A 17,999-nucleotide genomic window follows, 5' to 3' on the forward strand; every position below is an offset into this window, starting at 1 on the left:
GATTTTTCGCCTAAGCTGCAGTTGTCCTTATCGCACTAATTTTAGGGGCGGGGTCAAGTTTCTAAATACGTACACGGACAGAAAAGTGATGGGCAATAGTCGACATTGAAAGTCGATAATCTAGTGATGTGATAAGTTATCGATAAACCATAACAAAGTCGCGATTTGCCTCTTAGTAGGCGAAGTAAGTAAAGTGAGTATGCACTTTGGCCTCAGGGGATATCGTTTAACACTATTTATTATTCCTTGGTTCATACAAAGCTGAGCTGACGCACTAGCCACGAGATTAAGTCCTGGCTACCCCCCAAAAAGGGAGGGGAAAAGTCGGCTTCTGCGGTCCAGTTTGCCTCTATTTCTACCTATCTCTTGATATGAGATCAAATTTGGTATAAATTTTGTGTAAATTAGGGACGAATAATTTATTTTAGAAATAATAGTTTCACATTTTCATACACAAATCTGAATATACGAACGAAAAATTAAAACTATATATAATTTTTGGTCACAGATTTGCTCTTTAGAAGCAAATTGTGGTGATTTGCACTAAAAATTAATTACACAATTTAGTTTATTCATTCTTTATTTAGAAAAGTATCAGTTCTAAGTACGTATTATTATATTGCTTTATATTTTACAATTTTCACTATTATTCAAAAATTTATTTTAAACAAAGTATTAATTTTATTAAAACTTTTGTGACGTGATCTCATGAAAGGGGCTCCACGAGGCGAAATACTTTTTACGCCAATTATTTTCTTTTTTTTTTAATTTACAACAAAGACGAAAGTTCGAGAAAAATGTGGTTACTTAATAATTGCCTAACTTGTTGAAAAAATTACTTTACATAATATCAATTTATAACCGTAGTATATTCCATGATATGTTTTAAATACACCATATTATTTCCTAATTTTTAAAAGAATATTTAATACCTTTAAAATAATATCTGTCTGTCTGTCTGTCAATCTGCCTGTCCGTCTGTCACCAGGCTGTATCTCGTGAACCGTGATAGCTAAAAAGTTGCAATATTTACGGATGATGTATTTCTGTTGCCGCTATAACAACAAATACTAAAAACAGAATAAAATATTTTTTTAAGTGGGGCTCCCAAACAACAAACGGGATTATTTGCCGTTTTTTGCGTAATGGTACGGAACCGACTCGCACTTGGCCGTTTTTTGTTAATAGCTTTGAACTTTTTTTATGTGGGAATAAACGCTTCGAATACATTTTTCTAGACATCATTCTGAATCCAATGAGGTATCATACGTATTTTTAGGAGTTAGTATCTCTATTAGTGGCAGCCGTACAAGCCCAATTTCAAAGAAAAACCGCAAATCGATGTACAGGTTAGCCGTTTGGCACACGCATACTAAGAGGTCAAAACAAAATTTTTGACCCGCAGTTTCTAAAAAAAATCCCTTAGGAGGGGTATGCTGAAACATTTTTTTTGTATGAAAAAAAAACATATTTTTTTTCAAAAACCTATCGTGTGTGGTATCACACGAAAGGGCTTTTTGAGGCGATTCTAAAATTATACCACATCATTACATTTTAGCCATTTTTTTGTAAATTAAAACAAATAGAATTTTCAAAACACACCAAGTTTGGGGTCAAGTTAAAGGGTTAAGTAGAACTGTGTCACTTTGTATTGAAAAAAAAAACTAAATAAATTTTTTATTGCTTTTTTGGGGTTACATATGAGGATATCACGTATCATTTGTACAAAAAAAATCAGCCATATCGTATCTGGAGGAGCCCAAACTTGGTATGTTTTGAAAATTCTTTTTCTTTCAATTTAAGAAAAAACCGGCCAAGTGCGAATCGGAATCGGGCGCCGAGGGTTCCGTGCATTACACAATTTAAACAATGTATTTTTATGTGAAACGTGAGTGAAAGGTAAATTGCGGTTTACGATTTATAACGTATTAAAAAAAAACTACTAACTAGATCTCGTTCAAACCAGTTCTCGGTAAAAGTTGGCAAGGTAATGTACATCATATATTTTTTCAGTTTTATCATTCTCTTATTTTAGAAGTTAGAGGGGGGGTTACACATTTTACCACTTTGGAAGTGTCTCTCGGTCTCGCGCAAACTATTCAGTTTAGAAAAAAAATATATGAGAAACCTCAATATCATTTTTGAAGACCTATCCATAGATACCACACACGTATGGGTTTGATGAAAAAAAAATTTTTGGGTTTCAGTTCTAAGTATGGGGAACCCCTAAAATTTTTTTTTTCCTATTTTTGAGTGAAAATCTTAATGCGGTTCACAGAATACATCTACTTACCAAGTTTCAACAGTTCTTATAGTTTCGGAAAGAAGTGGCTGTGACATACGGACGGACGACAGACAGACAGACATGACGAATCCATAAGGGTTCCGTTTTTTGCCATTTGGCTACGGAACCCTAAAAATGGCTAAAATGCAATGAAGTGGTATATTTTCAGAATCGCTTCAAAAAGCCCTTTCGTATGATAGATGAGAAGTATACGATAGGTTTAAAAAAAAAGTTTTTTTTTATACAAAAAAGGTTTCAGCACTCCCCTCCTAAGGGAATTTTTTTTTAGGAACTGCGGGTCAAAATTTTTGTTTTGACTAGTATATACGTGTACCAAACGGCTAACCTGTACATCGATTTGCGGTTTTTTTTGATGCGAACAGCTTACACTATTTTTTTCACCACCTTGAACCTTTTGTAGACTAGACTATTGTCCCAAAATATTGGGCGACGACCAGTCGTCTGGCCTAGGAGGTAGTGACCCTGCCTGTGAAGCCGATGGTCCTGGGTTCGATGATATGATATGATGAGCACAGATATTTGTTTCTGAGTCATGGGTGTTTTCTATTTGTATTTAAGTATTTATATATTATGTATATCGTTGTCTGAGTACCCATAACACAAGCCTCCTTGGGCTTACCGTGGGACTTAGTCAATCTGTGTAAGAATGTCCTATAATATTGATTTAATATTTATTATTATTTATTTATTTATTGGGTTTCATATTTATTCCGATCAGAATTAGGAGCTCTTCAATTTATACCTATTTTTATCAAAATCTGACACATAAATAAAAAAACGGACCATCAATAAAACTGTATAATTACATCAAAGTAAGAAATATCACATGTCACATGTTTCTTTATTATGATAATTTTATCTAACCTGAGGCTTTCTTTTTTTCTATTCAACGGAGCCGGAGAGCGGCAAATTTGTTTTTCAAGACGCTTGCTCGAAAAGATCTTATTTCATGCAGGTGTACTGAAGGGAAAAGGCCTATATTGCTCCCGCGGGAGTTATAGCTTTCTTTTTTAATTAGGTATGTCACTAATTCATACGAACCAAGTAAGTTATAAGTAAAATACTTTGTTTAAAATCAAGGTATAAGGGAGTTTTACTTTTAAAATACTCACGACTATAATTTAATATTTTTGTTTATCATATTTAAAAATATTTAATTGGATTAATTTAACAGCCGTTATCTTGTATGTTTTTAACAATGTTCTCTTGTATGTCCATGTTATGTTATGTTTTTTTACTATTCTGTAACTCGAAATGTTAATTAGATTGCAGGTTGTAGAAGGATATTGAATTTAGTTACTAAAAACGCGAGCGGCGTGAGGCCGGCGAGGAGCGCAAATAACGTGCGCGTCGGTGTGTGTGCACCACACACACTGGGATAGTCCCTCGGTACGCGGTACCGCCCCCGTCAGCGCGACGACGATACTCTCTTTCAAATCTCAAAATTGAGTTTGGTCTCGGCTCCTGTTGGCTCTTAACGATTGGCACGTTGGCTAATACGCGCCCAGTACGGCTTGAGAGAAATATGAACTGTGATAGAGTTAGACCAAGAAAAGTCTGTAACGATTTTGATAGCACACGTAGTGCTAGTGTTATTTTAAACGTCAAACTTCTAAGAAATTATGACGTACAAGTAACACTTGCACTGCGTGTGCTATCAAAATCGTTGCAGACTTATTTTGGACTGACTCACCATATTTTCATTGAGCGTGCGAGCACGAAGCGCGAACGAAGCAGCTCCGTTTCGAGGGTCAACCGCGAAACACGAAAATCGGAATTTCTTTATCTGCCTCTCTATCGCTCGAATTTGCAAGAGTGACAGAGAGCAGATAACGAAATTTCGATTTTCGTGTTTCGCGATAGGCCCTATACAAAAAAAATATTGCGTATGTCCGGCTGTTCTCCTCTTAGCTTAGGTTCTATCTATAAGATCATATTTTAAGTTAAACGTTGGGTTAGGTTATAAACTGTAATAGATGTCATATAATAAAGAAAAAGTGACGGAGCCCTCCAGTGGTGAAGGCCAGATTCGAACCGGCGTCCATAGCTATCGCGGCTAACGCCATAAACCCCTAGGCCAGGGGTCACCAAATGGCGGACCGCGGTCCGCATCCGGACCGCATTTAATTTTTTTGCTTATTTAATAAACTCAAGGAGAAACGGACCGCGATGGTCATTTTATTTTAAGAACCGGACCCCTGAAGAAACTAATTGGTGACCCCTGCCCTAGGCCACTTCGCCACGGCGGTACCCGTCCCAATTTCTCGACTACATGCCATCTTAGTAAGACTAGGCGTCTTTGACCACCACTGGAGCTGGACGACTGGAGGGCTTCGTCACTTTTTCTTTAATATATGACATCTATTACAGTTTTTAATTTATATATAGTAGTGTGACTACTTAAAAAACACAAATCAAAATATTTAATAAAATAATTTGATCTGTTCCCAAAGTCGTTCGTTGTGTTAGGTGTTAAAATAGAACTTCAGAGCCATGTTTGCTCAGAATAAAACATATCTTCTTTTCTCGAAAGTTGAGAAGGTGGAGCCTAACTTTTAGCCGTAACCCAGCAGTAGAGATACGTTTGCGATTGCGACAAACATAAAATTATAATAGCTTGTGTTAATTCTGAATTAGTATGTCCCAATATAATAGGAAAATTAAAAAAAAAACTGCTATTGCAGATCCTAACTAACAAAATATGTCTTAGTGCAGAAATATGTTATCTATACCATCTCATTGTACCATATTTGAAGCAAATAAAGAATTTTTTTTTTAATTATTATTCACCTGATTGCCAGGACTTGGTAAAAAAAGTGGGTGATCCTACAATATTCTTTGAAAAATTGTCTGACCTTCGATTTTACGCAAAAACAATGAAATGATTCCGATTATAGTCGCCAAACATTACAATGCAGGGATATTTCAACATTGGGACCACCAGCGGAGCATTGTTTAAAACAAAACCTCGTTGCCCAAATAATAAGCATTGATATACACAGGATTAGCAATGGGCACTGTCAGTAGCTATTGAACCTAGCAGCCGGTAACCCGTCAAAATACATGTAAACTATGTATCGGACAATATTATTACTCCTATTCGTGGCTCGAGTTAAGACAGAACCTAAAACTTTCCAACACGAGTACTATATCTCCAGGCAGTCTAGGGACAATGCGGCGCCGATGCAAACCGGATATGTGATGAGTCGGATGGACAATAAACCTCCTACTTACCAATCTTTGGGAACTTCTAGTGCTTCGTTTGGTGAATCAGTGAAAACACATAGTGATGTTAGTAAACAAGCTACCCCAAATATAGATTTAGAAGATAACTACAGGAAATCCTTAATAAAGTTTACCGATATGTCAATAATGCGTAAGAATCCCTTTAAATTTTCTAGTGTTGGAAATATGGCTTTTACAGCTAATACAGAAAGTATTATGCCGTTCACAAAAGCTTGGGATAAGTATTCGTTAAATTATGAAATCGCAAAGGCAAAATCGAAATACGGTCTCGATCCTTCTATATCGATGAAGGCAGATGGAGAATATATGAAAGATAGAGTGACAAATTTAGAGCGATACAGTACGACAGAACCAAGTGAAGATGTTACGCCGAGGTACGACTTTAATAGGGAATTCCACATAGATGACGATGATGTTAAGACTCTATCAGGACATACTTTGGAATGGTGGCCATATTTCCTTCATAGCCCGTATGAATATGAGAGTATAAAGATGGACTCGCAAATAGAAAAAGCTAAAGAAAAGCGATACGCCATAGAATCAGCAGAAAGAGTAATACCTGTTCACGAACATCAGGAGGATTATTCGCACGGGTATAGTCCGGAGGATTACGACAGAAGTACAACTATTGGTGTAGGTGAGAAGCCAGTTGCAAGAGACAGTGGATATATTTCTTATACTATTAAGGACTTTGGTAGTAATTATGAAAGCGATCCATTGGAACTCTCCTGGGGAAATGCTTTTGACACAAATGACGACATACAGAACACCGGCAAAAGAAACAGACGTCTGGACGAACACAGTAATTTTAATAAACATGACAGCGGTACCAAAGTTGATGCATCTAATAGAGCAGCAGTAGGAGACTCGAGCACTGAGAAAACCTACGAAAAGAAACATGAATTTAATAAACATGAAAGCGGTGATTCTAAAAATCACGACCACAATACTAATCGCGCCGTAGCCGAGAACAATGAATCTGCTTACAAAGACATTGTAGATCAATTTGCAAATAGATACGGTGGTGAAGATCATAAAAGACATTCCAGCTTCGCGCTTAAAAGAAATAGTGATAACGGTGAAAAAAGGAAAGGCTTTCGAAAAGTGTATCATAAGGACGAATATCAAGAAGAGAATGAGTTCTTTGATAATACTAAGAACAGTGCTAATGCTGAAGACAGTGGAAGTTCTATTTCAAATTTAGGTGGTTCTACAGCAGCTATTCATTCCCATGCTGCAGCGGCTGCTGGTAATAAAGCCAACGCTTTTAGTGACGTTGAAAATTCAAAGAAAAATGCGTTTGAAAACAATCATAAAGGCCATGACGCGAAAAAAGGATTAGAGCGTGATTCAAATCGCTATAAAGACATCTCACAAATTAGTGCAGATAGAGACTACACTTATTACTACCCCTAAGCGAAAAATTAACCGCATACGTTGGCTTTCTCTGTCCAGGAGGCTTACGGGGCGTTCAAATATTAAGTATGTAACGCAATTTGGGGGTAGGAGGGGTCTTGTACAACGTTACGATGCGTTACAGGGGTGGGAGGAGGGGTTGGAACAAGGGGTTACGTAACAATGTTTTTATTATTATTATTAAATAAAATACATTACATAATCACGCCTATTTCCCAGAGGGGTAGGCAAAGACCACGGATTTCCACTTGCTACGATCCTGACATACCTCTTTCGCATAACATTCCTCAAACACGCTCGCTCATTTCTTAAATTTTATGGTTATACTTTGCTGAACATAATTGTGACTTTTAGGTAAAAATATTCACTTGGGTGTTACGTAACTTTTTGATAGAGAACGCCAATCGAAATAAATGTCATATACTAAGAAAAAGTAAAGGCCTCCAGTGCCCCAGCCGAACCAGCAACCTCTGCTATCACGCGCGGCAAGTGCAATAATGTACTTATGGAAATTTTATCACGTAACTTTTCGTAGCATCTGTTATCCCGATACATTTTTATTTTTCGTTCGGTGTTTGTCGATGCATATTTTGCCATCTTCGCTAGACCCTCAGGGTTACTCTGCATAAAATGATGTACTTTAAATTCTTTAAAAGTGCTTTTAATTATTATGTGATGAGTTCACCCGGCTTCCCGGGCAATGAAACGTGAATGGAAACCACCATAAAAGCTTTAACAGAATTTCGATAGAATTAGACCAAGCTAAAATGGCAACGATTTTGATAGCCCAGACTGTGAAAGTGTTATTTAATTTAAACGTACTTTCATAGAAATTTGACGTTTAAAATGACACTTGCACAGCCTTGCTAGACTATCAAAATCGCTGCCAACTTACCTTGGACTAACTTTAGAATGGGTACAAGGTACAAAATACCTATTATCGGGCCACTGAGAATTAAAGAAGTAATTTGATAAAATATGATTGATTATTAGTGGATTAAGACATTAGGATATTTTAAAACTCTATTTTATAAATACATATAGTTTTGGACTGTCACTTGTTGTTAATGTAGGTAATGTTTATTGTTTTGTATTATCGTTTTTTACATTACAGATAAGATTTATTAGAATAAAACATAATGTTTAATTAACGCTACTGGTTTTTTATCGTAAAAAATATGCAATACCCCGACATCTAATTTGATTTAATTCATATCAGATACCACTCAAAGAAAACCACTTAGGTACTTACTAATCGGTCCATCTGTTTAGGAGCGACAGATAATGCTACAGACGAATACACAAAAACATCACACCAACCTACAAGGTTTTTTCAAAAAATCCAAATTGATTCCAATTATTATCCAGCTTTGATAATTCATTTGAAGACAAGTCACATTTTGTCAGTCCAATCTGATTTGAACCTTACATCGGATTCGGCATAACTGATTTTTTAGGGCGGCTCCCCTACACGAAAAGTGGGGATAAAGTATATTTTGTGTCTTAATCCTATAGCGTGGGGTGTCGTTGGATAGGTCTTAAAAAACGAATATAGGTCTTCAACGACCACTTTTTGGCAAACATAGTATTTTCGGAAATAATCGCTCTGAAAGAAAAACAATTGTTTGTAACTTTTGAACCATGTTGGGAGCAAAAAATCAAAAAAATCAGATTCAGATATTCATTAATAAAATTTAGTACATATTTTACATGTCATTTTACAATATTATAAATAACGACAGCATATTTGTATAACGGCAGCATTAAATTATTACCAATTAAATTATATTTTTAGTAGAGATGTGCTGAATATGGACTTTGCCGAATAAGAATATTCGGCCGAATATTCGGTTGGGCTAAAACTGCCTAAAACGCTGAAAACAAGTTCACACAAGAGATAATGGGTATTAGCGATATTGTGTAATCAATGAAAGTAAGGCTTAGTGAAGAACGTTATCGGTTAAGCCGATTTAAATTGTCGCAAAAAGTCTTTTTTGACGGACGTGTAACTACAGAACCCTACACAGCATGGCATGACATGTACATATACTAATGTTTATTTTATAGTGATTTTATACCACGGCAAATTAAATATGCTGTCATTATGGACCCACTATAGGGCTATCCTTAATAATAGTTATAACTTTACTCTACTTAGTTATATCTTAATTCTATCAAATGGCACTTTTCAATCAGAAAGCAAATATCATGAAACTTTAAAAATCTTTAATATATAAAGCAATAATTATTTAATTATGGTCTGTCAAAGTACCTTCTCTCGATGACAAAGGTTTTCTTTTCCATCTGAGTCTGATTCCATATTTGGCTTATAGGTCCCGATCGAAAATTATTTCACTGGTTTATTTGATATAACTGTGGCGGGAGGTTCGGTTTCTGGTAGTTCTGAAATTATCCACTCCATGATTTTTGGTTCTATCGGCTTGTTTCGCCCGACGAAATCGTCATGTCTCACGTCAAATTCATAATCGTCTATATTAAAATCTTCGTCCTCCTGATCGGAGCCAGAATCTACATGGACGCGTCTTAAATTTCTTTTTTCTGAGGTCCCTTCAAAGTCGTCGTCATGCAGATCGTAATATTTCGGTATAGGCGCTTTTACTAGTACTTGGGTTCGGAGAGCTTCCGAGTTTGGGCCGTCTGGGGGGCTACGGGGGAAAATCCTCTTCAAGAGTCGCTGGTGTTGTCTTAATAAGTAAATTTCGTTGAATTCCCATTCTTTACCTTCCTGCCTCGTGAAGCGATAATTATGGGTCTTCACAGGGTCGGATGCTGTAATACTTGTGACACTTTCCGGGCGCTTCTCTGTCAAACGAGCCTCGGATATCACGAAGCTTACAACTATAAAGAGCAGAGCACGTTGTACTTTACGTTCCATGTCTGCGGAGTCCTGAAGCTAACTAGACGATCAAGGTTCGCTGAGCTCATAATGTAAACACTAATGTTTTTTTAAATCGTCTATCCAAATGTTAAACATCTATTGACCCGCGCCAGTTGTGACCGATTGTTTTTATCTGTGAGTGTCAACGGTTAAAGCCGATGACAGTACCTACGATAGTTAAATTGATGCTTTATTGCTCTTTAAATGAATGGATGGATTTAGCTTCTAGTCTCGAAGTAATATTTTTAAGGATACGGTTGCAAGAGTTAGATCGGGTCGGGTCGAACCCGGATAGTATTATGCACAAAGGCAACAGACACATGTTTTAGCACATAGTCCGATGTTACCCAAGAAGTCCAATCTTTACATATATACCTACAGAAAAATCAAAAATCTTATTTTAAAAAGTCCACATGAATAAAATTTGTTCATGAAAGTATTTAATACGGGTACAATATAATTTACAAGGGGGTGAAGGGGGCAATAGGTAGGTTGTTTATAACCCCTTGTGCTAATATTGATATCCGAGCAAGATTCCAAAATTGAACCACGAGCGTAGCGAGCAGTTGGAAAAGTGCAATCTTGAGCGTTGCGAGGGTTTCAAGGAACGAGGATTAAACAAACTTTGCTTCCGATCCGAGTGAAACACAAAATTTTTTTCATCACGCCAACGCGAGGGAAATACTAACTGTACAACACTTTTAAATGTACGTTATTAAATATTTATCATTCAAAATCATCATTTATTAACATTTATTTTTAGGCCAACATGAGCAAACAAGTGCATCAGATTATTTTGCCACACATGTTAATAAAATGTAACTTTTTTATCTTTAGTTTTTGGAGTCCAACTAGTCCAAGTAGTGCCTTGATGAGCTGCTGTGGTGAAAATGATTTTTCCCATTCTTTAGTAACTTGGAATCTGTTATCAATCTAAAGTTATGTGTTCTTTAACTACCACAACACGTTCTCACGGAGGAATAAACTGCTCCACTGAAGCCGTGGAGATAAAGTTTGTAACTGATTATGTTTATATTTGTTCAATAAATATGCACGTTTACTTTGCAATTAATACAAACAAAATGTCGTATCATTGAAGGAGAATGCATGCCAAATTTACATAAACAATGTTGTAATATAGACAGAAAAATAAAACAAACAAACTCTTTATAAGTGGCAAATGCAAGCGAGACGTGGTCATTGAGTGAGCTGCGGGCAAAGATGAAGATCCTCCAAGTCAGTGTCGTGATTTACCTTTACATCAATTATGTTACTTCATACGGACTCAACAGAATCGACAACGGACACGGACGGTTCAGCGGTGTAGTTGACATACCGAACAGCGATTTCGCGCTTTTATCTAAACTGCACAGAAAACGCTTGTCCGGCATCGGCCCAAGGCATATAATGAAAGAAGCCAACGATTTTCTGGACTCTTACTTCAAAATCGGATTACCTAATACTGCAGAGAGTAATAATTTGATCGAGTTGTCGGAGCCTGTAGAAAATGAGATCCCAAAACATGTCGTCCAGCCTGTCACGACGAGTACTAAAAAAGTAAGGAAACTGCAAGTGGAACGTGTGGAGCGCCTGCCGCCAGCACCGGTGAGCGAACCAGAAGATAGCCAGCAAGCTGTGGTGGTTGAGAAGATAGCGCCCAACATAAATACGGAGCCGTGGCCGGTGAAGAGGCCGATTATCGTGGTGGGAAAGGTGCGGGGCAACGGGCCGTTTCAAGCGTGGCGGGGAAGAAGGAAAATGAGCAGCCTCGGGCATAGCGTGTTTTCGTTATGCAATCATAATGTTATTAATGATATTTAAAGCGGTTATCACAATAATGCGGATGCGCTGCTCTTAAATGTGAACGAGAGAGCGCTATGCACATGCACGTACCTATAAAATATCCCTCACACACCGAAGCGGCGTGCGTATCCAAATCCAATGTGAAGCCATAAAATGCAACTGAAGGGACGTTTTCAAATACTATATAACTAACATTTTTTAAGGGTTCAGGTTTTTGGTTTCATAGTAGGTACTTATTTAAATTGTCTATAAGAAGGAGCTATGGTGGTGGAATAAATTGGTCAAAAAGGGACCCTAATTGTCCTAAATGTATCCCGCTATTAGCTGGCGGGTGTAAAGATAAAATCAATAAAAAAATACTAGTTACCTACTCAAATCCACATCATAACAAATAAACCATAAGACAATTTTCAGACGAATTTGTTCTTTTTTTGCGCATAAAAAGAACTAAACAAAATATTTATCTCTTATAAGTATTTAATATTTAAAAACGAATTTAGTTTTTTTGATGTGTAAAGTCATGGTAATAGTTATAAAGGTTTTTTACTTCGATTGACAAAATATAGGCAGACTGTAAAGATCATTTTATAGCGATAAGACCACCAGTTGTTATCTAATTACTTATTTTTAAATTTTTTGGTATGTAAGTCTTTTTTGGTGCAATAAAGTAAATATATCTACTTAATACTCGTTCGTTAAATAAACTACCACAGAACACACTTTACATCAGACTTGACATTACTTATTCTATTACATAGGGACCGTGCGCGTTGGAGGGTTTGCCATCTTGTGGCCTGAATCGGAACCATAAACATGTACATTAACACTTCACGTCAAAGCAAGTGCTACCATCTTGTCGGCTACTTTGGAAGCATAAACTACACATTTGTACCACGATATGTACTTAAAAATAAAAGTAAAATTGACATCACAGTGATTATTGGAGCGTTTTCACATTGTCTGAACCGACATCGGATGTAGAATCCTACATCCGCGTAGTCAGGCCGCGGGGGCGCGCCCGGGCGCCGTCTTTAGCGGTCACGCACACTACACTACAACAAGCATTATGCCTACACATACGCTCACAAACAAATATTGTCGGTCCGACAGCTGACGAGGGGCTCCGACATGTCTGAATTTATCGGAAGCGCCTTTCCGATATCGGATGTCGGAAGGGGCCTATGACAAAAACAGCTGCAGGTGAGTGCCAATTGCCATTGGCATTAAGTCCGCCTTTTTAACGTATTTATCGTTTTTTAGTAGTAATGATTTTTAAGTGCAGTAGCTCAGTTTGTTATTTATAAATACAGAGAAACACATATATCTTACATTTTACTTCCTTCCGACATTAGATATCCGATCGGACAATGTGAAAATGCTCTTACATTTGTTTAGTTCACATAATACATATAAGTTACAGTACATATGGTGCTACTTTACCGCACTAGTGCGATAATTAGCACATTACGTAACTATGTTGAAAATTTAAAGGGCCATATGTACTGTAAAACCTTGTACGATACATGTGCGAATAGGTAATTCGCAACTCGTGCCGACTTAAAACACTCCCTTCGGTTGTGTCTTAATTTATCGCCACTTGTTGCGAATTTAATAATATCATATTTATTTATTGCATTGAAACCATTACAGAGGTGCCGTAGCGCACACCCTCTCTCCAACCCCCTATTCCAAAGATTTCGTGTTCATGCTTTTAGTTAGTGTATTTATTAGTGTTAGTTAGATGTTAGGCCATAAACTCTAACTAACACTAAAATACTCAACTACTCTCTTAGCTCTTAATCAGCTATTAATGCTAACAGGAGAAAAGAAAACTACTGCTTGTTTCTCTGAAGATACCGTATAATTCGTTCAACGTAATGTCGATCTGTGTAATTTGAAACGGACAGACGGACAGAGAAGTCTTAGTAATTCTTCTTCAAGTTAATCTTCAATAGGCTCCCAGTTTGTTATTTTTAATGTGATTCAATAATTTTGCGTTTAGTTTTTAAACAAATAATAAAGTAAACTTGTTACTAAATTATATTCTACATTATATTTAGTCAATCTACACACGTCTTTGACAAACACGTAGCTCGAAACGTCCTTCAGCGGCGGCGGGAGCATGTCTTTTCACGCCCCACGCGCAGCTATGCACCGAATAAATAAAGAGTTTTTATTATCATTGACACAGAAGTGCATTGGCCAATCTAGCGCAAATCGGGGCGTTATGAATGTCAATGTTCTAGCAAAACGACCCTATATAACAGTATCGTTTGACCTTTATCGGCATTGTTGCGCACAACGTCGGGATAATGGCACGGAGACTCGCTTTACTGTTCCTAGCCGTGTGTGGCTCCTGCATGGAGATGCGGGAGTCCGTGGAGAGGATGGTGATGGTCCGGACGACAGGGTCCGACCTTCAACCCGCCGCGACTGGATTTATTTACAAAAAGGACAACGACGGGCCCGCGAGCGTTATACAAATGGAGGAGAGTGATGTAATGAAGCATTTGTCGAAGTTGCCGGAATACGAACAGCCTAAGGCGTTTACTGCTCCTATCCCGGTCGCTGCCGGACCTTTCTACGCTAAAGAAGACGAGACTAAAGCGGCCTCACACGCCAGCGAGGCTTACGTCATTCCATTAGTCGAGAAGGCTGATGGACATGATGACGACGGCATTGATGGCATCGCTGACGAAGAAGATTATGGAAAATTCTTCAAGGACTACGCGACAGACTTCGGCAAACATAACAGCGATTTCTCTGACTACTTGCATAGTTTAGGCCACTACGATCTAGGGATCTATCATGGCGACGGGGGAGGGAGTGATTATGGCTCCGAAGGGCATCAGGAACACGGTGATAAAGGACACAAAGGGTATGCCTCCAGCCACGGGTACGGGAAAGGGGGAGAGGGAGACTATCACACTGAGAAATATGAGAGCTACTCAATCTCTAAAGAGGGAGGTCATAAGAAACACTATGGGGACGCAGACGCCTTCGGCAAGCATTACGACGAAGGTGACAAGTACTCAGGAAAGGACCACGGGCACAAACTCGCCCACAGCAAGGAAGGGGCGGTCGACGGTTACCACAAACTTCTCGACAAAAACGAGTACAAAAAAGACCATGACTTCTATGACACAGAAGGTGTTAAAGGTGGATTCGATAAGCACGGAGCTGGACAGGAACATCACGGGGCAGAAGCCGGAGCACATGAAGAAGGAGGTTCTCACGAGTCAGGGCATGACGAGGCACACGCAGGAGAAGAGGGTTTCGGAGAGAAGCAGTCTGATGACGAACACGGCGCCGCCCACTCCGCAGACGGAGGAGAATCCTCCTCACACTACTATTCAGGGGAGGGAGAGGCTGCGGGGGAAGGACATGGCGGAAAGGTCTTCGGCTACCAAGTCAAACACTGATGAATTGTTAAAGATTGTTATTGTTTTGTTAGTTTTTGTAAATATGTATATTTTGTAAGATAAAGATAAGCCATATTTCTAACCAATACCTTGTTTTTTTTTACATACTTCTAGTGCTGTATAATGCAAGATTGCATAGGTCTTTTGAAATACCTCGCTTTACGGAGGGGTAAACTGGCTTCTATCAAAGGTACACTGAGTTAGACAAAAGGTACAATATGTTTATACCTAAATATTTCGTTGTAATTCGCCGAGGTCCACCCGCCATCTTGATGCTCACCATTCTCACCAACGCAACCTAATTGTGTTTGGGTTTGTCAGAATTGTCTCGATGAGTATTAGTTGCCTGTTGAGAGAGAAGTACCGTCAGCTATAAAAGCTTGTATCAAAAATGATTTTTTTGCCAAAAGTTGCTCCCTAACTCCGCTCGGTGATAATTTACCGAAAAGTTGATTGGCAAATAGATTGGCACATTCCTAAGTTCAGAGAGTTTAATAAATATGTACCTACTAGCCCGGATTCCAACCCAACCCATTGGCAGGCCTGATTTGAGGTTCAAAAGTCACAGACCTGGGCTATAACTGCGAAAATCGAAGTTCGCAAATTGCAGGCATTTTTCTCTGTCACTCTAATTACGCTTACATTGGAGTAAAAGAGAAAGATCCCCGCAATTTGCGAATTCCGGTTTTCGCGGTAGCCCCGCTGCATCATAGCGGCTAAAACAGTTTTTAGGGTTCCGTACCCAAAGACTAAAACGGGACCATATTAATAAGACTCCGCTGTCCGTCCGTCAATCACCAGGCTGTATCTCATGAACCGTGTTATACGCTCTACTTTTCACTTTTTATATTTTATGAAATATTAAAAGTACAATGAGGGCTATCGTTTTTTTGCTCACCAGTTGGCGCCTCTGTTGATGGTGGTCCAAAAGACTAAAGAACAGCTGTCAGTCATTGAAGTGACAAGTGACATTTGACATTTTGAACTATGGAAAAGACCACCATCTACACTAGCGCCCCTAGCGGCGAATTCATACGCGTTAGCCCTCATTAAAGTAATTAAACATTGGAGTGGCGGCGACGTAACAGCGTGGCTCCGTCGCGTCGTCGTCTGAGGGGCTACCGCGAAAACCGAAATTCGCAAATTGCGGGAATCTTTCTCTTTTACTCCAATGAAGGTGTAATTAGAGTGACAGGGAAAAATGCCCGCAATTTGCGAACTTCGATTTTCGCGGTTATAGCCCTGACTCGGCGTAGGATTCGGCAGGTTGCCCCGGAACCACCGAAACACCACACCCTTCGGCCAGACTATTGATGCTGTGTACAACCCGGTCACAATATCTGTGCACCTCGCTGGAATGTGGCGCCTCTCCCGCTTCCCCTGTCACCTCTCCGCGCACTCCCCGGTGCGCCCGGTGCGGTGGGCTGCGGTGCGGTATGACGTCACGAGGTCAGGTGCACAGATATTGTGACCGGGTTGTACTACCTAAACTCTGATTTATAATTAAATTTCAATAATCTAACCTCACTTTTTCTCTTTTCCGTATGTTTTAAGAAACTAAACAAAGCTAGAAGGATACATCTATCTATTTTTTTTTTATCGCGTATATATATATATCTTTACTTGAAAAATAATTATAGTGTATAACTAGCCTTATGAACCGATTTTGCATGTACAACCAGCCTTAAAGTTTGTAGTCTATGATTGTTCATTATTTTAGTATGTGGGTATTTTTGCATTTTGTAATTTTTCCTCAGTCACCCGTTGACCACGAACGCTGTAAAGAGTTCGAAACGTCGGGATGTATTATAAATTCAATATACGCGATATAATCCGTTTTCATAGTTTTATTTCATGATACATCTATATTTATTTTAAATGCTAGAGTATGCAAAAGGGAAATTTGAGTTTACAACCCGGTCACAATATCTGTGCACCTCGCTGGAATGTGGCGCCTCTCCCGCTTCCCCTGTCACCTCTCCGCGCACTCCCCGGTGCGACAGTACGGTTAGCATCTTCGTTGCCGCTACACCTCCACATTTCTCGAAAAAACTTTTTTTCACACCGTACCCAGACCGCCGATATGACGTCACGAGGTCAGGTGCACAGATATTGTGACCGGGTTGTATTTCTTTACATATTTTCCGTTATTACGAAAGAAAAATAATCTGAGTGAGGTTAGTTTTTAGGCGAGTGTACGTATATTTAGATTTTCTGTCGTTCGTATATACCTTAGAATATGCATTGATACTTTAATGAAAGGAAAGACGAACTTTAAATTTACAAAATAAACGATTGTTATGATTTGTGAGCGTATAATATTTTAAAATCTACACATATACGATTTTGCACCTTATTACTATAACTACAAGGTTGAAATTTCACTAGAATTGTCATATGTTTCTTTTCACGCACAGGAAGTTGATACTTTATTGCAAACTTTAAAACATTGTAATACTCCTCACAGGTGCTGGTTCAGTCCATTTCAATATGTGTCCGAGTTCACATATTCTACGCCTCCATGGGTTTTGCGCAACAGCGGAGTTCTATACAGGTTATATACTCTACAGATGTATTAAGATCACGAATTCCTGTTTCATAAAATAAAAAATACAGGGTGGTTCAAGAGACATGAGCGGGATCACCTCTACGCATTCAGTAAACGATAAGTTTTTTTTTGTAAAAAAGGGATCACATCTAGAACACCACGCTGCGCTCTAAAACTCAAATACTTAATAGATGTAGCTCGAAAAACGGCCAAGTTAAAGTGGGACTAGGCTGGTCATGTCTGCCGCATGCCGAATGACTTGTGAGCCAAGATAACCACGGAGTGGGTGCCCCGTGAGTCAAACCGGGGATCAAACTCTTCGGCGATGGCAAGATAACTTGGGACTCCTTTTTGAAACAT

The 17,999-nt window shown here is 38.6% G+C and overlaps 2 protein-coding genes across 2 annotated transcripts; both read left to right on the forward strand.

Annotated features, from left to right (window-relative positions):
* The first annotated feature begins 5,181 nt into the window (after positions 1 to 5,181).
* Positions 5,182 to 6,969, forward strand: LOC134746765 (uncharacterized). The gene has a single exon (XM_063681297.1). The coding sequence runs from the start codon at positions 5,378 to 5,380 to the stop codon at positions 6,965 to 6,967; it is 1,590 nt and encodes a 529-aa protein (XP_063537367.1). The 5' UTR covers positions 5,182 to 5,377; the 3' UTR covers positions 6,968 to 6,969.
* A 6,776-nt stretch (positions 6,970 to 13,745) lies between these two features.
* Positions 13,746 to 15,177, forward strand: LOC134746776 (filaggrin-2-like). Its single transcript, XM_063681310.1, has one exon. The coding sequence runs from the start codon at positions 13,982 to 13,984 to the stop codon at positions 15,089 to 15,091; it is 1,110 nt and encodes a 369-aa protein (XP_063537380.1). The 5' UTR covers positions 13,746 to 13,981; the 3' UTR covers positions 15,092 to 15,177.
* Positions 15,178 to 17,999: the final 2,822 nt, after the last annotated feature.

Source organism: Cydia strobilella, chromosome 1 (assembly GCF_947568885.1).
Source record: "Cydia strobilella chromosome 1, ilCydStro3.1, whole genome shotgun sequence".
Classification (NCBI taxonomy): domain Eukaryota; kingdom Metazoa; phylum Arthropoda; class Insecta; order Lepidoptera; family Tortricidae; genus Cydia; species Cydia strobilella.